The sequence below is a fragment of the Alosa sapidissima genome, chromosome 24 (assembly GCF_018492685.1).
Source record: "Alosa sapidissima isolate fAloSap1 chromosome 24, fAloSap1.pri, whole genome shotgun sequence".
NCBI classification, from domain to species: Eukaryota; Metazoa; Chordata; class Actinopteri; order Clupeiformes; family Clupeidae; genus Alosa; species Alosa sapidissima.
Genome location: NC_055980.1, coordinates 17,925,939 through 17,953,388, shown reverse-complemented (window position 1 = coordinate 17,953,388; position 27,450 = coordinate 17,925,939). Strand labels below are relative to the sequence as shown.

General features: G+C 41.4%; 1 protein-coding gene and 1 long non-coding RNA gene across 6 annotated transcripts in view; one reads left to right on the top strand and one right to left on the bottom strand.

Annotated features, from left to right (window-relative positions):
• The first annotated feature begins 375 nt into the window (after nt 1-375).
• LOC121700784 (mucin-13-like) lies at nt 376-27,450 on the top strand. 5 transcript variants are annotated; one of them, XM_042084027.1, is made up of 13 exons: nt 376-409; nt 5,448-5,453; nt 7,224-7,598; nt 15,526-15,645; nt 22,344-22,450; nt 22,655-22,716; nt 23,296-23,438; nt 23,922-24,056; nt 24,513-24,555; nt 24,694-24,731; nt 25,032-25,119; nt 25,397-25,931; nt 26,312-27,450. In XM_042084027.1, the coding sequence occupies exons 1-13, from the start codon at nt 391-393 to the stop codon at nt 26,408-26,410; spliced, it is 1,770 nt and encodes a 589-aa protein (XP_041939961.1). In that variant the 5' UTR covers nt 376-390; the 3' UTR covers nt 26,411-27,450. The 5 variants fall into 5 exon arrangements, with proteins under 5 accessions (XP_041939961.1, XP_041939960.1, XP_041939962.1 ...); XM_042084026.1 differs by lacking the exon at nt 5,448-5,453 and having other exon boundaries at nt 7,158-7,598; XM_042084028.1 differs by lacking the exons at nt 376-409; nt 5,448-5,453 and adding an exon at nt 4,776-4,896 and having other exon boundaries at nt 7,158-7,598.
• Nucleotides 7,841-27,450, bottom strand: part of LOC121700789 — a 34,745-nt gene continuing 15,135 nt past the window's right edge. Inside the window, exons 3-4 of the long non-coding RNA XR_006027285.1 lie at nt 11,507-11,611; nt 7,841-8,082 (exon numbers count right to left, since the gene is read on the bottom strand). This is a non-coding gene — a long non-coding RNA (uncharacterized LOC121700789). The remainder of the gene's footprint in view (nt 8,083-11,506; nt 11,612-27,450) is intronic.

Sequence of the window (27,450 nt, the reverse complement as noted above, 5' to 3'; positions counted from 1 at the left end):
TTGGTCTTTGGTCCTTTGGTCATAGGTAGGTTTTAGACGACTGTTCTAACTTTTCCTAATGTACACTTGGCTATCACGTCTGATGTAGCCAATTCTATTGATTATAGTGGAACTTAATCGTTATGTTACGTGAAGAAGGCTTCAGTTGCATGCCTGGAGTAGTCCGTAAGAGACTAAACCGATATGGTGGAGGAAAGATGCTCATTCACATTTAATGTTATTGGGCAGAGAGTATTCATAGGTGCAGGAATGGAATGAAGAATGAAAGATCCAGGTTTCCTCAGGCTTCTGACATGGGCATGGCCGCCTTTTTCCAGAGGAAAAGAGAAGACCAGCAAAGAGATGGAACCTTATGGGGCCAGTGCTGCAAATTACAGCGACCCAGCAAGGATGACCTCAGTAGGAAAGGGTATGTCTCATGTTTTACCCATCATTGTCTCATGTTTTAACCCTTAAAGTCTCAGCTTAGGGAATTTGTAGTAGTTGTCATGAATGTGATTTCCACAGATCCAGAGCCCAATGGAATGCCCTATAAGCTCAATAAGAACTGCCCTGAACCAATAAATAATCCCTGGAAGCTTATGAACACAGCAAGGAGAAATCACCTTCAGAGTGGCAAAGAGAGTTGTAGAATGTAGAATGTAGAGTGCAGAGTGTGCTGCTGTGGAGCTGCTCCTATAACTTTGTAACTAACTTTGTATTTCATTGTATCTTTTCTCAGGGCTACTTCAGACACGCTTGCCTCTTGCATGAAAAATAGGCGCCACTTCTATCAGTCTTTCTAATGAGGAGACAGCACTCAAAGAATCCTCCATATAAATATATGGGGTTAGTTCGTAATGCCAATATGGCAGTTGTCTGCATATATCCCGCGCCTTCCTGTTATGTAACTGGCTAACTAACCACAGTTTTATCTTTTTTAGCGATTTGGAGGAAGATATTTATATTGTTCAATTCAGATTTAAACACAGATTCGTCTGATGTACTTTTTACGTACTATGACCTCCCTTATGTATGCCTCCCCATTCACTTGAATAGGAAAATAGCTGCCCAATGACTGCTCAAAGTGCATTATCAAGATGGCCGCCAGGTAGGGGGATAGGGGTACTTGCCTAAAAGGACTTTCCTTCTATTCTCTAGCTGGCTTGCGGTGGCAGCGTGGCTTGAGTCTTGCCTGGGCCACACGTCTCACGGAGGCAGTCCGAATGTGACTGGTCTAACCTGGTAACATGGGCACTGAAATGAAAACGGACAGGTAACGCAGCCGCCATGCACACGCCACGCTTCTGGTGTGAATGACTAGGCTTAAAGGAACCGTATGTAAGAAATGTATTTCAATTAATCATAAAATGGCCCCGATATGTCTCTAGACATCAGTGACGGACTGGGATTAAAAACGGCCCTGGCATTTTCACCAACCAGCGGCCCACACGGGGACGCGCATGCACGCGCGTACATGCGATCGCAACACACAGATATAACTTCACATGCATGGACATAACACGTTTGTAGCCCCATTGGTGATGAACTCTAACTTTAATATGCATAAAGACTGAACCAAGAACATGGATATATCAATGCACAACTCCAAAAAAATGAATGCAATATGAAATATGAAAATGAAAAAAGAATAGCCTAGAATACATGGATTTCTATGTAACGTCACGAAAACATGCGTGCGCAAGAGGCAGAAAGCACCATAGAACAGCATAGAGCAGTGCTCTCCATGAAAAGAACAAAATGAGTTTTTGTGCTGAAAACTGCACCAATTCGAAATCACGATGGTTAGAGAATGTTCAATATGTTCAATATCCCTAAAGGAATGCATGTCTTCGCCAAAAATGACAAAATACGATGTTAATGCAAATGAACGGCAAACTCTGAAATATTGATGGGTTTTATCAGGTCCCTTTCCACAGGTGTATTAATCAAGCACCATGCAGTCTGCATTGATAATCAAGGTGCTTGATTTGATACACCTGTGGAAAGGGACCTGATGAAACCCATGAATAGCCTGAAATGAGACGTTATTATCATTTAGACAACAGGGGACCAGGGGTATATAAAAAATTACGATTGTAGCTTACAGCAGCCGACTATTTAAGTCAAGTTTATAACGTTGTGGCACCAAGCGTCTTCTGCCCCATGGCTGCGCGCGAATGTAGTTTTGTTGATAAACGGGAAACCCATCAGAGCAGCTGCTCCACAAACGTGTCTTAATTAACGTCATGCAGTTAACAAGGTGCGAAGGAGCTTGCTCTTCTCCGCAACCCTGTCTATCACGTCATCAGCATCCAAGTTCATTATAGGACCTCTTTCACTGTCGCCATCAGCATAAAGGCCTCCAAATTATCCTGTGACAATCGTGTCCTTAGGCGATTCTTGATGAATTTAAAGCAACACCAAAGAGTTTTTTGCACCTTAAAATAATGTTTCCAAAATCGTTTCAGTGGTTCATCAACTCGTAACAGGGTGAACGGCACTTCTGCATTCGCTTCACGGCCCTCTATCGGCTATAAACGCACTATGTAAGTTTGCGTAAGTTTGCCAGATCGGGTAGCGGATCTGTAGTTTGATGGAATGAGACATAAGAAACTACAAATTTGACTTGCATCTGAAGTCGCAATACATCGTACTTTCATAAAATCATGCAACATATTCTACCTTGTCTGTGGACATTGTTTTTTTGCAAAGCCGGTGCTGGATAAACAAATAGTGCGTTTGACAGAGGAAAAGTTCTTTGGTGTTGCTTTAAGAGTGGAAAAACTCAGTTTGCATGCCACTTGAGTACATGACAGTGTTAGTAGGAATTCATTTGCTAACCATATATAGTTAGGCACAGGTAAAGAGGTTTAACTGCTGGAGATGGCAACAGATTGCACAATTCTTGCAGGTAGCACATTTCTTGCTCACCAGGTTTATTTCTGTATCTTCCTATATCTCCGCGGCATCATCAAAGTCCGACACTTTGACTGTATACTCATTTAGAAGAGACTTTTTCAGCCTGTCCCCGTGCGTGGCGAGATGTGTCAATTCCGACTGTAGATTTTCAACCGTAGCACCTTCACTGAATTTAAGCAGACATTCTCTTATGTTTCGAAGTGCATTTGGGGGCAGTTTATTAGCTTTTATAAGGGGAAAATTCCGAAGATCAAGGCATGCTAGATCGGCAATTCCCTGTGCTGAAGGAGTTAACGCATTCGGTTTTGAAATTCCCAGAAGTCATTGCTTCATGTAGCCTAACTTTTTTATACCAATAATAAAATAAAAGATACAGGCAGCATATTTATTGTATTCCAATTTCAAACAATGCACTTTTAAATCATTTGATTGAATAAGGTTACAAAAGAATGTAGACTGATGTAAATATTGAGGGTCACCATGACTGTAGTGTAGAGACTCATGTCTGGTATAAATACTGATCAGAGATAAATGGCTTAGTCGAAGCCATGTAACACTATTGATGCTTGATAGTGGGCCGAGAGATAAACCCGTCTTTACGATAAATGGGCCGCGCAAACCCGACAAGCATGCCGCTCCGTGATTGGCCGGCCCAAACGGCCCACGAGGGGCCGCGGCCCTTCTGGCATCTGCCCAAATGCCCGACCATCCAGTCCGTCACTGCTAGACATTAAGAAATCATGTTCATTTCAAATACTTATACAAATACTATCACTGACAACAGTAGTCCGGCCAGGATATTGTCATTTAAAAAGTGAAGTTGCAGCCCTCAACTGATGTTGATGTTGTCATGTTGTGTTTTGGCCTGATGCACCACCCTCCACCTATCTACTAATCACGAAGTCAGTAGTGTTTCAGCATCCGGGTTGCCAGCTCTGCCAGTCAGGGGGGAGGGGGAGGGGATATACCGCTCTACAGTAATTTGAAAGTGATTGTAGTACCAGTTTTGGCCACAATCTTACATACGGTTCCTTTAAGTCTTCAGACACTGGCCCAAAGCAACTGAACTCCCACAACAACAGGCGCATTGCACAGCTTAAGGGAGAGATTTTATCAGTCTTGACAAAGAAAATGACAACTTAGTTCACGGAAAATGGCGACACTGATATCAGCCGCCAGAAAGCTGAAGTACCAGGATTCCCTGGATGCATAGAACACTTGTCAATGCCTTGGAGACAGATCCAGAGAACCAAACGAGAAAAGGGCAACCTACATGTAAATGCCTACAGTGCTGCTGTCCCACACTGAATGATCCATTTCACAATGAAGTTCTTCCACATCCCAGATTCCATTGGCGCCCCAGCTTCTAACCACAGGATGACAGCATCTGTGAGGCGTTGAGGCGAATGCGTGTCAGCTGCATTACCTGTTCATTTTCATATCGCCGCCCATGTTAAAGCATGCACACTGCCTGCGTGACATGCACGTCTCACTCTTCATACAGGGTTGAAAATGATGTGGCACTTGTTCCTTTTGGTATTTTGATCAAAGTATGACAGAGGTGTTTCATTCAGACCTAAAGAAAATAGTTAAAATTGTGGAAAAAAAATGTGGTAAAATGTAGGCCTATGACTTTTAATGACACGAAATGATAACAGTGCAAATATGGCAAAACAAAAAACATACTTTTCACATATTTATCATCATGCCACCCCTCCCCCCTCTTCTTCCCTCTCTCTCTCTCTCTCTCTCTCTTTCTCTTTCACTCACTCATGCATTCACGCACACCATCTTTTAATAATTTCCCAGTATCACTTAATTGCAGTTCAAAGTACACCAAAGTATTTCACTTTGGTATACATACAAGATGTAATCTACCTGTGCAGCTATATCGACTGTGATTTCGGAGAAGTGAACTGTTGCTTTTCAGCATGGGGACTACACGATTTATTCTACTTGCACTGCTTCTTTGTTCAAGTCTATGTCTGGCTCAAGGTATGGATATGGATAATATGCTCTTTCTGAGTCTATAATTTATTCTCGTTCTATGTTGACATGACAGAAAGAAATTATTGTCAGTAACAATTCAAATTAGTTGTAGGCCCTCTTTTTTTGTTTAAAGCATTTAAATTTGGGGTTTGACAAAAATGGTTTAATATTAAAAATGGGTTTGTTTCAGTGTACAACATTGTAGCCATTGTCTAACTTCAGTAATGTAACTGTTCTTACATGAGTACAGTTTTGTGTTTGAAGTAAAATTCCAGTGTTAATGTATTTATTTTTAGATTATTATTATTATTTTTACATAACAATACAGAGGAAGACTATTGAATAAATATAGATTATTGACTATTGAATGAAGAAACCCAAATGAGTAGTTATGATACATGTCTAAGAATATAAATGTTTAAGTATAAAGAAAACACAGTGGAACAATACATGCCATGTAGTTAACTAGTCCATGTTTTATTCCACAAAATTTGCCATGAGGAAGCAATGGTATTATCACTTGATGTGGGACACTTTGTTTTATACCAGCCATAAAGAAACAGGCAAACAGTTATGGCTTTGTAGAACACACCGAGTATCCTGCTCAGTATCATGATACACACACACTCTGTTAGACACTCTGCTCAGAAGTTTGTTTCAAAAGTCAATTAGTTTATAACCTGTATACTTAAGTGGCCACTGAATGATCTGTTTTTGTCTTTTTGTCATGCTTCAACTTTTAAGGTAGTCCATTGAATTTAATTTGTATCATTGTGTTACATGTTCATTCTTCTTCTATGACATGGACAATGTATAAGCATAAGTATATATACTCTTTTGATCCCATGAGGGAAATTTGGTCTCTGCATTTATCCCAATCCGTGAATTAGTGAAACACACTCAGCACACAGTGAGGTGAAGCACACACTAATCCCAGCGCAGTGAGCTGCCTGCAACAACAGCGGCAGCTCGGGGAGCACCTCAAGTGCCTACTGCGGCAGCTCGGGGAGCACCTCAGCCGTGCCTACTGGTCGGGGTTCGAACCGGCAACCCTCCGGTTACAAGTCCAAGGCACTAACCAGTAGGCCACGTCTGCCCCCGTGTGTCTGAGAGTTAGGTTGCACCTGCTGGTGGTAGATACAGTATATGTTATCATGTGATGTGTAAGTTAACAACCGGGTAAACAAGCTGCCATGGCAACAGTATCATGTTTTCGCCATCATGAGCATTCAAGAAATGGTTCAAGGTTAACTATGGCGTTCTGTTTTGATTTTATTGACCAACAAAGTCCAGAAATGTCTGTAGGGCGGGAACATGTCCCAAGCTTATGGCTATTTATCACATCATTGCAGACTCTCTACGGGAAAATTAAAAAGATTAAAAGATAAATCACAAGAGTAGAAAATGCCTTCAGGTCGGACTTTAGCTTTCCCAGAACAAAGTGACACACTTTCTCCTAAGCCTCTATCAGCAGAATTTACTTCAACTCAAATTGGAAATGCATTATTTTGGAATTTTTTTTGGCATTTTTTAATCTTAAAACAAGCTTAACTCGTGTCACACTGTTGGCCAACAGCAACATCCATCTTCTTTGTTTTTAAGTAGCAGGGAATTCAAGCCAAACCGTTGCAACTCTGCCATCAATCATTATGTTAAGCCCGCCTAACGACTCTATACACGATTTGATTGGCCTGATAGAAGTTTAATTTTTCGAGCTCACAAGCCAACGAAGAGTTGCTAGACTAGCCCTGGAAGCAAATGTAATTTGCTGCCGCTAGGGTGCATCTAGATTTCTCGGCTAAATCTTTGGCCAATTGCCATGAAATGTGCTGTGAGTGCTTATTACTTGAGGGTAAGCCGTGGCCTACTGGTTCGCGCTTCGGACTTGTAACCGGAGGGTTGCCGGTTTGAACCCCGACCAGTAGGCACGACTGAAGTGCCCTTGAGCAAGGCACCTAACCCCTCACTGCTCCCCGAGCGCCGCTGTTGTTGCAGGCAGCTCACTGCGCCGGGATTTAGTGTGTTTCACTAACTCACAGATTGGGATAAATGCAGAGACCAAATTTCCCTCACGGGATCAAAAGAGTATATATACTCATACTTACTTACTTATTACCTTAGCCTTGACACAACCCCCTGATGTTTCCAACGCCATCCTGCTAAACTGCTAGGCCCCCTCATTGCAGCTTACAACTATATTTGCAAACAAGATTTTCACTCAGACTTCTAAACCAAAGAGGTTTCTCATAATTTCTTTTTTCTTCTAGTTTACACAAACCCAAATAAAACAACAGTACCACCTGGACCAGACCCAGATAAAACAACCACTGCAGCACCACCTGGACCCGACCCAGATAAAACAACCACTGCAGCACCACCTGGACCAGACCCAGATAAAACAACCACTGTGAAACCACCTGGACCCGACCCAGATAAAACAACCACTGCAGCACCACCTGGACCAGACCCAGATAAAACAACCACTGCAGTACCACCTGGACCAGACCCAGATAAAACAACCACTGCAGCACCACCTGGACCCGACCCAGATAAAACAACCACTATGAAACCACCTGGACCAGACCCAGATAAAACAACCACTGCAGTACCACCTGGACCCGACCCAGATAAAACAACCACTGCAGCACCACCTGGACCAGACCCAGATAAAACAACCACTGCAGTACCAATTCCTACAAAACCAAAAGGTAAAAGGTGCCCCGTCTTTCTCATCTATTAAAAATGTATCAGATTATTTTAAGTAGATTGTAAGTGCAAATAAAATAAGATTATCTGAGTTTTTTTATTATACCAGTAGTATTCTTTTTTTTTTTTTAACTGAAGTTGACCTTAGCCAAATATGGACCCTTTCAAGAGAGTTCCATTATCAGCATCATAGTTGGCCCCACAAGACTTCCTTTTTAACATTCCATATGTTATCTTAATGCAGAGGAAGTAGATTGGGGCCCAAATAGAACGTTCAAGCATTGTTTTTGTTTTTATTGATGAAAGGGTCTATAGAAATAAAATTAGTCTATACAAAATTCAGGATGTCTACCCTTTATGAGCTGAAATTGTAACAGTGTGCTCAGTCATCTCAAAATGATGAGGTTGCCCAAAAAGTGCTCTTGACGCTGATGGTGAGTGAGAGTGAGGGTGAATGGATCCATCTCACAGGGTAAGTTGAGCCATCTGAGAGAAAAAAAATCTGTTGTATTAATAAGATTTTATGATTCCCAGTATGATAATTATTGATACATGCACAATTGTGAATTTTTAGGCTATAAACATATAGACTAACATAAACACCGACATGCCACATACATTTTCACAAACCTTCCAGGCTATGGCATTGTCACATATGAATATGGAAAGTACTACTCAAAATTGTAAAACTATAGTGATGCCCTATGCCACAAGAGGGTAGTGACACAGTCTGGCTCATAAACTGACAAAAATGTGAGGACACACAAGGACACACGAGGGGTTACGGAATAACAATGAATCATTTATTTACAATAATAGAATATATGTACAAAAAAGGTTGTAGATTTACAAACTAAGGAAAATAAAGAGTAACACAAGCAACAGTCAAAAAGCCCCAGCCAGCATCTGGCCTGTGATCAGGCAGGCACCAAACGGAGAACAAGCATCAGGGTAGAGAGAAAGAGAACAAAGGCAGCTCCACAGGTTTACAGTAAACGGTTAGCCTACACTGGGCCATTGTTGTAAGCCAATCAGCAGCTAGCTCTGCTTCCTCTCCAAACTTGGCCTGAAACTCAGACAATAGAGGGACACCTGGTGCCCTGGTGGAACTCTGCATCCCCATGAGGGACTAGCGACAAAGATTATATATAGGCGGACCAAGATATTTCATCACAAGCCACTTCCGGGAACCCGGAACCCGGACACACACATCCACATACACACAGACACGCACACACGCAAACACACATATACACACGCACACACACAGGCACGCACATACTATCGGTATCGGCAATTAGAACGGCCGATACATAATTACAAATTCAGTAGGAAAACCAATATTCATCATCATTTGGCTGCATTTCCAGTATTGGCGTTAGGTAGTAGTTTGTCCACCAGATGGCGCATCGTTGCAGCGAGACGTAACTTTGTTGGAAGTTAATCTAAAGTGGGTTGTAAAGACAATAGACGCTTCCTACAAGGACAACACTGTAGTTTATCGCAGAGAACGTCTAATAAGGGTAGGATGATTTTCACATGAAATGTAATTCCAATTTCTTCTTGAAGCCGAAATAAATCTGAGAATGGTCCGTGTATCATTCGTTCATTTGATATTCAATTGAGAATCAAAAACGAAAAAAAATAAAAAAATGACTTTTATTTCATTATTTGTTTATGAATGTGATACAAACAAACAAATAACAAATTGTTTTCCAGGCTTTTGATTCCATGGTCAGATCAAAAGTATAACTTTTAAAAAATGGCTTCAGGGCCGAAACTGATTTTGATATTTGTTCCGATTACTGTGACCTGGAAGTCTATCCAAGTCACTTTCTTGGTCTAGACCTGTCAGTGCTCAGTGTTGCCAATTTAGTGACTTTGTTGCTAGATTTAGCGACTAATGTTGGCCATCCCTAGTGACAGAAAATATTGTCTAACAACTATAGTGCGAATTTGGGCGACTTGCGCAACAATGGCAAACTCGGTTACGTTGAATCGACAGAAAATCATCTCCCTTCTCATGCCTGTTTCGTTTATGAACATCGCGTTCGCCCAAAGCGTTGCCCCATGATTATAGAAGTAATGTATGGCCTAGGCTATGTATCGATAGTATCAGCCCATGTTAGGGAAGTAGGCCTAGATGTTAGATCTATCAGCTCAGATCATCATTTGTCTCCAACGCCATTGGAAGGCAGCCAGCTGCCGTAGCCTTCTGGTGAGATTACACCAAAGACAGTAGCAATGACAGGGAAACTAGGGACACACATCGTTCAACAAGCACATTGATCAAAGGAAAGAGGGGCTACAACTTCATTCACAAACAGAGCAAATAATTCAAATCGAGCCATAGGCGTAGCCACAGGCGGGCCTAGGCCCGTCTATTGTCAGTCTTGCCCGTCCAATTTCGTTCACCATCTAAAAAAGACGCGCAAGTCAACACTGCTCTGAGAGCTCAAGAATCAGTCAAATCGCGAACAGGCGTTGCAGTAGGATTGTCCAAGCTGTTCGACGCACCGTTGCTGCGTTCATGCCGTTTTGCGCAAGTTTAAAATGTTTAGGCTACGCTAATCTTACAAGTTATATCAATAGCCTGGGACCTAGGTAAAATAATGAGTTCATTGAACACATTCATAGCAGCTGTTCGATGTAGACTTCATAAGATATTCATGAAATATTTACAAAGGCTGGAGAGAAAAACGGCAATGCTGCTTTGCGATCATTGGACTTTTATTTTGAAGTTGTCATCGTTCTGTCTTCCACATGCATAAAAGGTTTGGTATGAATGTTGAGTCATGTCTCATGAAACAGTCATGAATGCTTTATGTGCAGTTTATGACAGCTGCTATGAATGTGTTATGAACTCACCCATCAAGTAAAGTGTTACCAATAATGTTAACATTAGCATTGGTTGAGTGATGGAGGCCAATTTGATTATTGGTGTATTTGTAGAAAACCATAAATGCGGTTACCAAGCAAATTGATAACAGCGCTGTAATTGTAACTTTCGACTGTCATCTCATTCTTTTCTGACCATAGTAACAGGAGCTAAGTGAGTTAGCCACAACGCGTTTGCTAACGCGATGGTTTTCTAACGGAAAATATACCTGAAAGATAACCTGTCTATGAAGCATCCTAAACAGGCTGGGACATTTCTGCTTGCTAAATAGGTTTTTCTGCTGTTGATTCGCTCACAGTCCTTGGTGGCCCTGTCAGTGCTTTGTAAAATGTTGCATTAAGACCACAAGTCTCAAAAAGCATCTGCTAATGTTCTTTCCCAATCACCCACTAGCTACTTCAATCCTCTATTTTCAAAGGTGTTTCAAGTAAGGAAGAGCATGGTTCAAAGCAAAGATTCTAGAGCGCTACGCACTACACGCTCCGCTCTAGAAACTTTGGTTCAAAGTAAAGTAGGCTAACCAGGACCAAAGATTCTAGAGCGGAGCTCTGTTCTAGAATCTTTGACCAGGACTGAGACGACGTATAACGTCACATATTACCAACCGTCACATATGTCCGTGTATGTGCCACTTAATATTAATTTCTATACAAACCAAGATGGCGGATTCCTAAATAAATAAATAAATAAATAAATAAATAAACGTAAAACTGATATCTTCTGCTTTCCCCAAATACAATGTAGCCTACAGGTGTACATGACCTTTCATCAGTCCAGTTCAGTGGTGTAGTCTACTTTTTTGAGGTGGGCATACTGTATATTTTGGCCAGTAATGGGCTCAGTGGTTACCAAACTTGGGGTTGGGACTCAATCCCTCGGGACCCCTCGGGACCAATATTAAGGGACAAAAATGTTTGTGGGGGTCGCAGATTTGCACTTACCTGCCCCTTGCATGCGTGAGGGACAGCATAAATTCACTTTCAAAACCAATAGTAAATACTCATCAAATACCCTCTCCAGCTCTTGAAGTTCCTGCTTGCTCCTGCAGGTCCACCATTTCAGTGTCAAGGGGTCCTCCAGCTCCCCTTGCACCTTGTTGCTGACTGCCACTGCCATCTAGAGAAAACAATGAACAACTCTGTTTCATATGAGTTCAGATGCAAAGCCCTCTAAAAGCTATGACAAAAATAGGCCAATTTTAAGTTTCATTTTTAAGCATTTTCATCTATGACAATCAACAATGTTACTATCAAGTAGGCCTACAGTAAATCAAGCCCAAACAAAATTAGATTAGCTGATTTAAATGTTGGTCAATAGAAATATAGCCTGTTTTGTAAACTCATCACATGCACTAAAGGTTTTTGCATCTGACATTATATCGCAGTAACAGTGTGGTAGATAATGTTATTACCCATACAGATAATATATCTCTCCATCCATGCATACCATGGAGATAGCATGGTTCTGGCTAGTAAATAAAGTTCATGATAGATACTTAATCCAGACAGCCACAGTACACATCATGTAGACCGTTTACAGACAGACATGGCGATTAGGAGTTATTCCCAAAGAAGAATCCCAGATAAACAAACGTCCAGAAATTAAAACTAAGTAGGGTAACGTGGATCAGAGTACGTTAGCTTGCTAGTATTGAGAGAAGAATGAAAGTTAAACTACAGCATGACTAGCCTGTGTTATTAGCCTACCGTGTTATGTCCACAAATTAAACAACCTAGAAGGGTAACTTGGTAGCAATACAAGTCTCATAAAAAGCGTGAATGATGTTTTTGACTCTTAACTTACCTTCGGAAACGTCAGGTCGGGCGACCTTATTAAAAAAAGTTCCGAAGGTTTTACTGTCCTTTGCGCCTGGCCATCCTCGTCGTCCCCAACTAAAAACCTGGAACGCTGCTGTGCTGCAGCTTTAACCTGGCAGCTCGGGGTCGGGGGGTAGGCTGATTGATGCTGGCAATATGTGATACCGGTTAAACATGGCGGTGATCTGACATTCAGCCATTCGTCCCCATAGAAAGCAGTGGCAGTGGTCAACGCTGCATGGTTTCATATCTGGAAACAACTGACGGAGAATCCATGGGAGATTGACTGCCGCAATCTCCGAATGAATATTGTAAAGTGTAATATCGTTGTGTTGTTAAATTACAAAGCTTCCATGAGAAGTGGCCGTTGATGAAACGTGGCTGTGCTATTCTAAATATTGAAAAATGAATTTTAAGTGGGTATACTGAACATTTTAGGTGGGTATACTGAAATAACCAACATTTTGAGGTGGGTATAAGGCGTATACCTGCGTTCTACGTAGACTACACCACTGGTCCAGTTTCAATGGAAGAAATGTGATGAACTGCCCTACTTGTGATTGTTTGAGATTTTAAAGGTTTTATAACAATGAAATCTATTCACTTCGCAGCGCCAGTAGGCTAGGCTACTTTCTGTGCGGCCCGCACACACACACACACAGGCATGCCAAACAACACAAGTTTCAAGAGTGGGGGATGGAGTAGAAGATGGAGACAAATTGATTAGTGTGATTTATGTTCTTAGAACGGATGTACAGGACAGAGCAGCGGTCATATTTTTTTACCGATATGCGGTACATCTAGTTGTATATAGCGTAGGCCTACACATTTATCCTGGCTGTATATAAAGCAGGATATGAATTTCCCAATATTTTGCCAGATTGATAGTGGTTTACTGCAGTTTAATATGAATTGAAATACCACTGAAATCATGCTAATCTTTAGTTGGGTTCAATTTCAACATTGTTTCAATATTCATTTTAATCGATAAACTATTAATCTATAGTTAGAATTTTAATGTTGCGGAGCGCTATCAGAGACTTTCTAATGAGGATACAGCACTCCATAGAAATGCAAGAGGTTAGTGTAACGCCAATAAAGCCAATCCATGTCAAACAGATCCATGTCAATCAGATGTAGATCCACAGTAGACCATGTACATGACCTGTATAAAAAATTTTTGTCTTCAACCCTAGCAACCAGTATAGCCAATCGCATGATTTATCATAGCAACCACCATATGTACCCTAGCATCAACCTAGCAAACATCTTAAGTACCCCTAGCAACAACCTACAGCAACCACCTCTATAATGTCAACCTAGCGACCACCATAGCAACCAACATGATTACCCTAGCAACCAACATAGCAATCACGTTATTTTGCATAGCAACCACCATATGTACCCTACTATCTTGATTATCCTAGCAACAACCTAGCAACCATCATGATTACCCCAGCAACAACCTAGCAACCACCTCTATAATGTCAACCTTGACCACCATAGCAACTAATAGAGCCGGACAGTAACGGAGTACATTTACTTGAGTACAGTACTTGGGTACAATTTTGAGGGATCTGTACTTTACTCAAGTAACTTTTTTTGGGAGTACTCATGACTTTACTCAAGTACATTTGAGAGGCAAATATTGTACTCTTTACTCCACTACATTTCTATCCATAACCGTGAGTACCAGTTCCGAGAAAAATCCTCAATTTGTTGTTTCCCTCTCAAACGTGATTGATTGTGCAGGTGCCACTGATTGGGACAGTCTATCACCAATCACCTTCAGCTTTCCGCCAAAGTCAACTCCATGGTCAGATTTAGATAAGAGATGAAACCATGGACGAAACAATGGATGAAGATGCAGCAGGTCCATCCCGGGAATGTGCCAACCTGTGGCCCCACCTCGCCAGACTATTTCAATTATCTGAACAAGTTAATGATAGTTTTCGCTTCAAGTGTTTCAATTACAAAATAGTATTTTGTATTTGAAATACATGTATTAGAAATACTACCCATCCGGCAACATGGTAAAAAGATGAAAATGACTTGATTTTACTTTCAATTCCTTTTACATTCTCCAAGGTATTAACATTAACATTTTTCATAACTCTATGTAGGACGTTTCTGTACATAAATGTAAGCACTGTGGCAGTAGTAATTATTTAATTAAATATTTAGAAAATGTAGACTACTCTTGTACTCTCAATACTCAAGTACTTTAAAAAAAAAGTACTTCAGTACTTTTACTTAAGTAGACATCTGACTGTTGTCAGACTGTTGAGCACCTATGTATAATCTTTGGTAGCGACGCGGGAACCCCATTGAGGCTGTGACAGTAGACAAAGGGCTACAAGGGACCCCTATCTGTTTTTCTTTGTAATAACATGGCATGACCATTGCTATGCTAATATAAGTAAATATATGTATGAAATACAATTCAAAGTTGAGTGATATTTAGCAGACATTTTTATCCAAATGTATCCAATTTATCCAAATCTGGCCCTACCGAATGTTCCACCATTTCAGAGAGATATTAATTTACAGGATGCAATATTAATTTAAACACCATAATACTATGTAAACAAGAATCAAGCTACTCAGGCTAATTTTGCCCCACACCCACCATTTTGGAAAGAATGTTGGAAAGAGTGTTTAGTCCAGCAATCCAGAGCCAGAGTGGCCTCATCTAACTTCACACTATCTATAAAATTCCAAAAAGTTACCTTAACGTATGAGGTGGACTAAAAAAGTTTTTTTTTTTTTTTTTTAAATGTCCAGCGTCGGCATGCACAGGTCAGGCATTCAGACTTGTGCCACAATTCTGGGCTGAAGGAATCTCTCAAACCCAATCCCCATATCTTTCCCACTCAAGGCCTGTCATAGTACTCACTCTTCTATCAATAAAGGATAGAAACGTCCCCAAAATTAACTTTAAAATTAAGAATTAACAAAACAAAACAAAAAAACACCCACACTCCTTTGTTTTGGGGGTGTTGGTGAAGGAACTCAAAACATATGAACACATTTTCCGTTCTTGTTGTTGGTCAAGTTTGTGTCAAGAATAAGAAGAAACTTCTGTGTGTGTGTGTGTGTGTGTGTGTGTGTGTGTGTGTGTGGATCTGTGCATGTGGGTATGCATTTATGCATTTATATATATATATATATGAACCATGTCTATTCAGCTAACTATTATGTCCTTTCCTCAAGGTCCCTGCAATAGCAACCCTTGCCCTCCAAGCAGCAAGTGTGAGGAGCTTCTTGATGAGTACAGATGTCTTTGTGAAGCTGGACTCATCTACAATAAAGAAGAAAATGTGTGTAAACAAGGTAGTACACTTGTTGAGCCCTCTCACAGAACAATGATCACTCCCCTTAGAGGTGTACCATGAGTCACACCGGTGTGAATATCTGGGTTCGTTGAATTCAACATAGAATTTTAAAATTGTTGCGGAACAAACACAAACGGTTTGCCTTAACTGACAATTGAATACGCTCGCATTGTGCTTTGAAAGTTGAACCAAGTTTGTTGGCAAACCGTTTGTGTCACCATAGGAACGTGATAGAACTTATGGTCTGAGCGTTGTGTTACGCTTGCTGCTGCCGCTTGCCGCTGGCTAACGTGATCCCCGCCAAAATAGTCCAGTCATTTTAAGCCAAAATAGGGATCAACGTTGAACAAATTGCAACAGAAGAAAACTTAACTGATTTTGTATCCTCAATATGTCCTCAATATGAGTAAGGGGAAAAAAGCCCCGAAGAATCCCAATAGGGGAAAGTTTAGAAAAAGACCTAAATATACCCTATTCATTCATATTTTTCTCACGCAAATAGGGGAAAAAAATTAACCTTAACATATCACCATGAAAATTACTGAGTTGATTACTTACATCAAGACAAACAAAAAATGTATTATACGTTTTTTGAAATTGTTTGTTAACATGGGCAAACAGGGCATAATGTAATTATGTATAGGTAAGGTATAAGTAAGGTCTTACCCAAAACTTTATTGCAACATTTGACAAACAAATTGTCCAAGGCATGGAGGAAGATAATACATGTCTTAACTGGTATTATATCTCATCTAGAGGGTATATGCTTTTAGAAAATATATAGGGTGTTTAATCTGTTTTCCCTGGACAGTATAGGCCAAAATGTATCCACTTTAAACTAGATTCGCCTTTACAGAATAGAGGGCAATGTATTATGCATGGCATGGAGGAAGATGGGAAATGTCTTAAATTGTGTTACATCTCCTCCAGAGGGTATATGCTTTCAGAAAATATATAGGGTGTTTAATTTGTTTCCCTTAATAGTGCAGGCTAAAATGTATCAGCTGTTTACTTGATTCGCCTATACAGAATAGAGGAGTATGTGTTATGCATGGTATGGAGGAAGATGGGACATAAGTTGATTGATGCTATATGTCATGTACAGTGCATATGCTTTTAGAAACACAGGACGAGTTGGAGTTATCCTTTATGTGCCAGCGTGTACTGAGATTTGCCAACAGAAATGACACAGAGGAGTTATCAAGTGGGCACCCCCGTCATCAGCGCTTCGTCGATTTAAGCCCACGACGCCTCCGGAAGGCTCGACGGTAACCCCAGGCGTCCCTGAAGTACCCCCCTCTGTGTCATTCCTGGCTGCCTCCTGATGCCCAGCCGGTGTCTTTATGCTTCAGCCAAAGCCATTGGCTACTCCCTTCAGCTGCCTCTGACAATGCCCTGATGGCATGGCGCAGGCTTTGGCCTCTTACTCCCAGATTCTTGAGCAGCCTGGTGGTAGACGAAGCCACAAAGCCCCTGCATCCCACCTCCACAGGGCGCACCTCAGTCCTCCAACCACGCTGCTGTGCCTCTGCAGAAAGGTCAGCATACCGTAGATGCTTGCGTTCGTATGCCTCCTCTACCGACTCCTCCCAAGGCACAGTCAGCTCAATGATAAAGACATTCTTAGCAGATGGTGACCAAAGCACTAACTCAGGTCTAAGAGGTCTAAGAGTGGTGGCAGCAATCTCAGGAGGAAAGGCAAGGCGTTGACCAACATCCGCCAACATTTAGTCACAAGCTGTGTGTAACTGGCAGTGCTTTGCTGTTGTGAGTGCACTGTGATTTGCCTTTGCCCCCTCTCGCACAAATGTGACTGCTGGCAGGGAGTTGAGTGTTGCAGGTGTTGCTGAGTTGGTTGCAGTTCGCCTCTTTTCCAAAGTGGCAGCAAGTTCTTTCAACACCTGGTTGTGACGCCAGGTTTAGCACCCCTGGGCAAGACTCACTTTACACCCTGTGAGAATATGCCTAAGGGATGCCGGCTTGGAGCAGAGTGCACAGTCTGGATCTTCTCCTCGCCACTGCTGGAGGTTCATGGGTGTGGGGAGGACATCATATGTTGCCCTGATGATGAAGCTGAATCTCCTTGCCTCCATACTCCACAGATCTTTCCAGCTCATTTTCCTTCCCTCCAAACTCTCCCACTTGGTCCACTTTCCCTGCTTCCCAAGTGCCACTACCTTGGCCCTCCTGATGCCTTCCTCCTGGTTTTTAACCTCATCCACAATCATCCTCCTCCTTTCAGCAGCTGAGGCTTTGCTCCAGGCTGGACGCTGAGCAGTTAGTCCCAGACTAGTCCCACTATGTCCGCATGTTTGAGGGCTGTTACTGCCTCCTCAACGGCTTGTGCTGGTCTCCATTTGCGGCCTGCTGTGATGGCAGGGGCGTTCTTTCTCACCATCAGGTCTTTAGACTCAGTCAGCATCACCTGGAGTCTTGTCTTGGCGCACTTGAATTCCTCCGTGAGACTGGTGGCCGTCTGAGGAGGCACTATCCATAGAGGGCGGTGGAGGTCAAGCAGCGTGGGACTCCCAACCACTTCTTTATGTGGTTAGTAATTCCCTTCTCCATCCTCTCCACAGTTGAGATGGGCACCTCATACAGTGTGAGAGGCCACAGCACCCGGGGCAGGAGGCCAAACTGTAGGCACCAGATCTTTAGCTTCCCAGGAAGCTCTGTGTTCTCAATGGCTTGCACGCCGCTGCTTATATCCACCAAACCATCTCCCAAGGCTCTTGACTGGCCGCTCAGAAACCGAAGGAATTGGTTCCTCCCCGATGAAGAACTTGAAGTCCGACAGCACTCCCTTGACAATGGAAATGCTGCGCGACTTAGATGGCTTCATCTTCATACGGGCCCAGCTGATGTTCTCCTGCAGCTTTCTGAGCAGACGTCTGGTACATGGTACTGTAGTTGTGAGAGTAGTGATGCAGTGTTGTGCCAGTTCACAGCTTAACTGAACTAGTTCAAGTTCAGTTCATACATGCTCAAAGTGAAGAGTTCACGTTCAAAGTTCACAATTTTAATTCTGAACTAGTTCAAAGTTCAGTTCATTTTTACTTTTTTCGTGAGATATTTAAATAAATACTTTTTTCACACTACGAGCTAGAAATCACTATACGTTCTTTGAAGCTGCTCATTAGACATTTGCTCATGACACTGCAATTGTGGGTTTCTTACCAGGTGATGAAACTTGCAGCAGTACAGACAAGGTAGACCAGTTCTATACTTAGTGCAATGAAATCCAGCCCTCGGCGCTCTCGTAGTTGCCTGCTACGCGGCGTTGCTATGCCTACCCCGCTCTGCTGCAATTCATCACGGGTAACGTTGTGCGGAAGCCAGTATGCTATTCAACTATTTTCAGTCGGACACTACGTTGCCCGCAAGGCATTGCGCACACATGTCAAAAAACATTTCTGTCTGGTGATACATGATTTAAGCGGGAACAGCGAGAATACAGGAGGGAGGAACTTTCTCTCGTTGTGTTTCAAAAGAGAAAACAGATGTCACTCAGTTAACAAATTCCAACGTTCATTTACAGTAATGTCTGCCGTTCATGACACATAATGTGAACTAATTCAAGTTCAAGTTCTTTATTAAAAAATGTGTTGCGTTCAGTTCAACGTTCACGAAAAAATGAGCGTGTTCAATGAACGCGTTCTTTTGAACTCGTTCACGCACAACACTGTAGTGATGTCATCCATGTATGCTCAGAGTGGAGGGAGACGCGAGTCGGGGTTGAGTCTTTGTCCGCCAACAACCCATTTGGAGGCTCTGATTATGACCTCCATTGCCATTGTGAAGGCCAAGGGAGAGACTGTGCAGCCTGCCATGATTCCAACCTCAAGGGATTGCCACGTGGTGGTAAACTCTGTGGTGGTGAAGCAAAACTGCAGGTCTTGGAAGTAGGACTTAACCAAGGCTGTAATGTGTCCTGGGATACTGAAGAATTCGAAGGCAGACCAAAGGAGCTCATGTGGTACTGATCCAAACGCGTTAGCCAGGTCCAGAAAGACAACGTGTAGATCATCTTTCTTCGCCTTTGCTGTCTGAATCTGTGCCAGATCATGCTAGAGTGTTCCAAGCATCCAGGGAAGCCAGATATACCTGCCTTCTGTACAGATGTATCTATGTACTGGTTGTTAATCAGGTATGCAGAGACTCTCTGGGCCACCACCTAAAATAAAATCTTGCCCTCTACATTCAGTAGGGAGATTGGTCGAAACTGGCTGATGGTTTCTGCCTCTTTTTCTTTCGGGATAAGGACTTCTGCTGCCCTGCGCCACACTTTGGGTATGATCTTCTTCTGCCATATCGTCCTCATCAGCTTCCACAGAAACCTCAGGACATCAGGTGTGTTTTTATACAGCTTGTACGGTATTCCATTCGGTCCTGGGGCTGACGCCGTCCTTGCTCGGTGGACTACCCTTTCCACTTCTTTCCAAGTTGGGGGCCATCATCACACTGATGTTTTGGGGGCAAGATTGGCGGGATGTCCGAGGGGATTGTGAGATGTTCATACCGCTTTGGATCCGAGTGTATGCTCCTGAAGTGGTCCTCCAGGTCTGTTTTAGTTGTTTTAAGGGATCCACTTTTCTCGCTTGAGAACAGGCCTTTTAGGAATGCGTAGGGATCCTTGTAGAACCTTGTTCTAGTGAGTTCCTTCTTCCTTCTGCGCTTTCTCAAGGTCTCCGCTTTGCGTAGAGATGTTAGTCGCGTTTTAATGCCCATTTGAAGTGTGTTGATGCCTTCCTTTTCAACGTCTGTGGACTTTCTTTATAGCTTCTTGAGCTTTCTCCTCTCCTGGACCAGACATTTTATCTCCTGCTGTCTCCTCGATGTAACCACCACTGGGACTTGCTCTCTGCTCTTCTGTTCTTTAACCCCGAACCGTTCCACTCCAAACTGGTAAATCAGGTTTCCCATACTCTCCAACTTCTTTTCAGCTGTGCCTTTTAGCTGCTCAAGGGACTTTGCAAGGTCGGTGTTGACAGTCTCCCACAGCTTCCTTTCAGCCGCACCAGGCCATTTCACCTGTGGTTTGCGCCCAGCCATCTTCCTCTCGGCTGGAGGTCTAGCTGGTTGAGTGGGTGGGATGGGACTCACCAATGCAATCTCTGTGTTTGAGGTAACATTCCGTGCCGTTGAGGTGCTGATGCACTGCACACTGTGGTTGGCGTCCTGTTGCTGTGCTTCATCCGACTGACTTGACCAATTCCTAAGAAAGTAGCCAACGCGGGGCCTCTGAGGCTCCTCTCTCGCACACCCTTTCTTTCCCTTTTAGAATATAGTTTTGACTGTTCTATGACTTTGGTAAAACCATGACCCATGCATAGGCATGCATTGTTAATTATTAATCTTAAACTATATTTATTAGTATAGCATGTACCTTTTTGACAGATGTCACAACAATAGAGTCACCTTTTTGGAGGCTAAGTTATCCCATCTGCACCCTTCTGTTGAATTTGGACATTATCATGTCCATCTTCAACTTTGCCTTCACAACTTTCTTGCATTCACTAACATAAACATACTGTGCTGTCTGATTATTGTTTTAGTAAAGTAAAGGGGCATCATACAGGCCCCTCTGATTGGACAGACAGTCTATCAGTCAACCCCTGGGCAAGAGGTCAATTACTATAAGTCTTGGAAAATGATGGACTGATACTTTAGTGTGATATACTGTATATGTTTCAGTGACCTCTAAATCAGGTTCTAAAATTCCATGTTAAGTTAGATGGGGTCAGATATTTTTTAGAATGTGTATTCTACAACATTCTAATTACAGTTTTGTCAGTATTTGCTGAAGAATAATGCCTAAAACAACCCTCATTTTAACATTATTCCACCAACTGGATTTTCATGGTCTTTTACTATGGTGTTTAGATCACCAATTGAAATATAAAAAAGTGAAAATAAATTCTGTTGCAATTAGTTTTGGGTCAGACCTTACTTTGCCTGGACTATTAGCTCTGTTGTGGTATTTATACAAATTAGCTATACGTAATTACATTATGTCCTGTTTGCCCATGTTAACAAATAATTTCAAAAAACTTGTAATACATTTTTTATTTGTCTTGATGTAAGTAATCAACTCAGGAATTTTCAAGGTGATATGTGAAGGTTAGTTTTTTTTCCCTATTCGCGTGAGAAAAATACTGAATAGGCGCATGAATAGGGTATATTTAGGTCTTTTTCTAAACGTTCCCCGATTGGGATTCTTCTGGGCTTTTTTTCCCCTTACTCAGGACATATTGAGGATACAAAATCAGTGAAGTTTTCTTCTGTTGCAATTTGTTCAACCTTTTTTCATAAAATGACTGGACTAAAAGGGCTAAAAGCACAACTGAGGAGCCAACAGTGTTGCTGTAAAGCTATGGACCCTTTCAAGAGAGTTCCATTCTCAGCATCATAATTGGCCCCACAAGGCTTCCGTTTTAACATTCCATATGTTATCTTAATGCAGAGGAAGTAGATTGGGGCCCAAATAGAACGTTCAAGCATTGTTTTTGTTTTTATTGTTGAAAGGGTCTATAGAGTCTTCCCTCCACAGACACTTTCTTGAGATGTTAATTGAATGTTGAAGTGTAATTGTTGCTTGTTAATTTGACTTTATCACATATCTGTGCCAAAAGCTGTTGTTTCACACAGACAGCACAACCATTTGAGTTAAAAATATTTGTGTCTTTTGAATGGCAGCAAAAGTCTTCGCTGGAGACTTGACAGTGTCAGGAACATATGACCAAGAGATGGCAGATAAAACCTCTAAGGCTTTTAAAAATACATCAGATGCGATTGTCAATAATGTAAGTCACCAACAGGACACTGATATCTATTCCCTTTTATTACTACAATGTAGATGTCTTTAATTCCCTCTAATGTTGACAGAATATACTGTAAGTTGGAGGATTTCTATGATCACATCAAACAGCAGACCAACTGAAACTAAGTAATCTTTAATTCTATAAAATGTCTTATTAAAATATCGAATTTTTTTTTCATCCCTCCAGCTCAAGAACGCATTTACAGACCCAGATTTGAAATATGATTCCTCAGTGGTCATCAGTTTAAAGTGAGTCACCTAATTTTTTTGTAATCTTTCCTTTACTGTTACATGCATGCCACCTTGTGGCCACAAGTAGTATTGGCATTCAGAAACATACAAGCTCAACTGAAAAGTGGAATTACGGGAACTGGAAGGAACTACACCATGTAGACTACTGTGTGTAATAAAGTGTCCCTTAGTTCTAGGCAGACCTGACCAATGTTCTGTTTATTACTCATGCAAAAAGGCCCTTGTGCAAGGGATGACATTTATTCACAGCGGACCAACTGATACTAAAAGCCAAAAAGCACTTATTAGGCAGAATCTGACTAAACAGATACCAGTAGGTGCAATGTTCATAGGTTTTCCCAGTCTCACTAGTCTCCCTTGTGTCACTGTATGCTCACGGTGTCCTTGTATGTTTTGGGGAAGGGGTATTATATCAACAAACAAACAAACATACACACATAAATAAACAAGTAAACAAATTAATAATCTATCAATCTAATTATAGTGCATAGAAATGTAATGTGAACAGACAATTCACTAAGGATCATTTCACTCCCTTATTGCTGCCTTTGTACACGTATTTGTCACTGTATGCAGGCCGGCTAGTACCACAGTTAAAGTGCTGTACAGGACAACTAGGACTGGTATCACAGCTGAGGTTACCAATGTCTTTCAAATGGACTCTGCAGTCGATGAAGCTAAAGTAAAAGCAGCAGCAGCAACTGTGGGAACATTCACAGGCATGTACTGGACTTCATCTCCTTGGTCATCACTGTCCTTTCATGTGCCCCAGCCCAAAAGGGCACTTACATCACTTAGCCTACATGACATTACAGCCAGGGGCATAGGCTACTTCACTCTTATATTCTTCCCTTTTGATATTGTTTTACTCCAAATTGTTATTTCAACAGAATTCTTTGACCTGGCTATTTGTTTTTTTTTTACTTCACCTTTATCTTTATTTGTTGGTACGGAATACAGTATGTTGTGGCTTAATGATAAGGGCAATATAAATAAATGACTGTTAATTATATCTATTCCATATGTTTATCATCAATGTATATACATGGTGATGTGCAGGTACTGTGACATAAAAAACAGACCACAGAATGTGACATTTTGAATTCATGTTTTTTCCTGTGTTCATTGTAACTATCACCATAAACCTGACATGCTTTGTAATTGTTACCTTAAACCCGTCTTCTTTTGCTCATTTTCTCCAGTCACTAAACTATGTGCTAAGAATCCCTGCAATGCGGAGACGGCACTCAAATGCAACGATGAAGGAGGTGTAGTCAACTGCACTTGCAGGAAAGGGTTTGCATGGACAAAGGACAATAATTACATAACATGCGCAGGTGATCATGTTATTTTTTTGCATGTGCAATTGACCTGTTCCGTTGACATGTTGTTTATTTCAGATTCTCCCATGTGTGATGTGTTACTTAAATAGGATGTGATCCAAGAGGAAGAATGAGTGAAATAGATGGGTGAAAACCAATCACCTGAATTCCTTTATTTCAGATGAATTAATACTATTAGATTGGAGACACAAACCTAATAGCAACATTGAGTTTTTGAGCTATTCTTTTTTTGATTTATTGTTTTAGTTAGCCTTTATAGAAGAATATAGTCACATCAGTTTGTGTTTGTACATTACTTTTTGCAGTAATGTATGGTAGACTCAATTACAGTAAATGTAGTTTCAAATCCTGATAAGCAGCTGTCCATAAACAGGAAGTTAGGATCTGATCATGCACTGTGAAGCCAGATTCTGACCAGGAAATGGACTGATTTTTGCTATTCTATTTCAGTATGCTCAAGTGGTAAAAAGGCAGATGCTGGGAAGTGTATAAAGTGAGCTTATCTTCATCATCATCATCATCATCATTTGTTTGTTTGTTTATTTGTTTTACATCTGCATACTTCATAGACAGTGGGAATGTTTCATATTTTTAATGATCTTATCTACTTTTCTTCATTTTGTGTTGTCAGTTGTCCAACTGGCTACAGTGGAATTAATTGCAAAGACAGTAAGTGCTACCTGTACTTCATTAATGATGTTTTCTAAATAAAGTTCGGGAGGAGCCCATAGGGTTGAATGACAGCCATCACTAAACCCACTTTTGTTGTATGAGATAAAAACCTCCTTAACATGTTGCTTCGGGAGTAGTGGAGACAGGGTTCTAATTTTGTGAATATGAACACATTTTTGCCTGTATCATAGACTCTGTTTCAGACCTGTGCCATAACTTTTGAATCCCTTGTTAGCGAAGACTGCATCTAACAGTGCATATACTTCTTTCTCTCTCTTTCTCTGTCGTTACAATCAGATTACCTGCTGATAGTGATTGTGGTATCCAGTGTGCTCGGTGTGCTGTTGGTTGTCTCTATGTTAGTCACTACATATGCCTTCCTTGGGTGAGAGTCTACTTGCATACAGCTATTTACTATGTACAATGCCTCCCCCCATTAACACACAAGATACTGAAGTTGCATTGACAGATCAACAGACATACACACACACACACACACACACACACACACACACACACACACACACACACACACACACACACACACACACACATACACACACACACACAGTTTTGTTTCTTCATGAGTCGCGGTTGCATCTGAGTTCAGTGTGTACTGTATACTTCCAAAAATCATAACGCTAAGAATGACCTTATTGCAGAAAACCAAAAGGCAAGAAAGGCAAGAAGGACAAGTCCAAAGCCAATGATATGGCTATGACCTTCCCTAACCTAGCGACTGACACCAAACCCAACTTCACAGTCCCACGCGTTGGCGGGGGCACGGAGATGACCAAAGATTACACCAGGCCCAACTCAAATATGGGCCGTACCACAAACATGAACGGCTATCACGCCAACGCGTCGACGGGTATGGAGAGCAACAGTGGCGCAATGAGTGGCTACCGTGCTCAGACTGGCCAGAGCCTTGACCGAGCTGCAAGCATGAGCGGTTACCGTGCCAACACCCCCACTAATATGGGAATGAGTGGAGGTGGCATGGGTGGAGGTGGCATGAGTGGTTACCGTGCCAACATCCCCACTAATGCAGGCATGGGCGGAGGTGGCATGGGTGGAGGTGGCATGAGTGGTTACCGTGCCAACACCCCCACTAATGCAGGCATGGGCGGAGGTGGCATGGGTGGAGGTGGCATGATGGGCGGTGTCCAGGCAAACCAGAACCGTGCCAACAACTGGGTAAGGACAGAGTATACTGGCACAGATGGTTTTGATGGGTATTCTGATGGTGGTGATTCGTTTTCAAAGACAGTTTTTTTCTGGATATCCTCTGAATTTAGAAGTGTCTCGTGTTTTGCTCAAACCATCAGATCACAAATCAAATCACTTCACTCAGAAGATCATATTGTTATGAGATTCAATATACTCATATTATAAAATGTTGCTTATTATTTTGTAGTGTTTTTAATGTTATGGTTATGGTTATGGTTGTGGAATTTAGCAGACAATTTTGGTCAAAGTGACAATGTATCATATTCATATTGTTATGTTGATAGTATTTATATACAGTATTTAATGTACATATTTATGTGTTTGTTTTTATCTATTTATTATTTCAGCGGAATCCAACCTATGAAGAACCAAATAACTCAAACTATGGCATTCCTCGTGTAGGCCAAGCCAATCAGCCCCGTAACAATCCCTACAGCCCCTACTAAAGCCAGGCTTTAACACTATTCCAGTCAATGAGAGAGAGAGAGAGAGGGAGAGCAAGAGGGAGAGAGAGAGAAAGAGGAACCGAGAGAGGAAGGTGCTTGTTTAGCCAATTTGCACTCTTAAATGTTTTGCTCAGTTGTGAAATAACAGAATACTGAATCTCTGCACCTTAGCACTTATGACTCATTCCTCACTCAAATGAAATGTAAGGAATCGTAATTGCCGACATAAAAAGATCATCTTATATAACATTGGGGTTATACTATATATATTGGGGTTGTTCTAAGTAAATTAATTTTGAATTCTTCTAAATACAAAATGCTAAATTATTATTTTACTTTATTTACACATGTATCGATAAGCTGAGATAAATAAAAAAAATGCAGTTTATTGCTTGCAGCAAACCAGATAATCCTACTCTTATGGCAACAATGGATGCATAACTTCATGAATTAAAGCTTCTATAAATTACCTGGGCGGTGTGCATTGCCTTCTTACAAACAATTACAACACATTTAGTAAAATGTAAATGGTAATCTCTAGTTATATAGTATATTATAATAATAGAAACAGTTTGATACAAGGGGAATTTGTGATTACTGTATTCATGATTATATGTGAATGATAGACACATACATAGCAAACCCATATGTCTTTCTAAGACTTTGTAAGACAAACCCGTCCTGAATAAATATGGCTGACAGCATTCCCTGTTGGGTAGCTGAGAACCCTAGATTTGATTTGGTTCGGGTCCGCTGGATGTGTTTTTGCCTGTCCTGTTTGTATTGCAGGGGTGGAGCTTATTGAGCAGATGTGTCTGGTGGGCCCTAATTGGCCATAACAAAGGGCTACCTGGCTGCTCTGCAGTGTTCCTCCTCTCTGCTTTGGACCACTTTAGACATTTGTTTTGCTTCATACACCACACTGCATTCATTTAGACTTCCATTGCACTTTTATTTCTTTTACCACACTTATCCCCATGTTTTTTCTCTTATTGTGTACCATTGTTTACTTTAATAAATAAAATATTGTTCTAACTTCA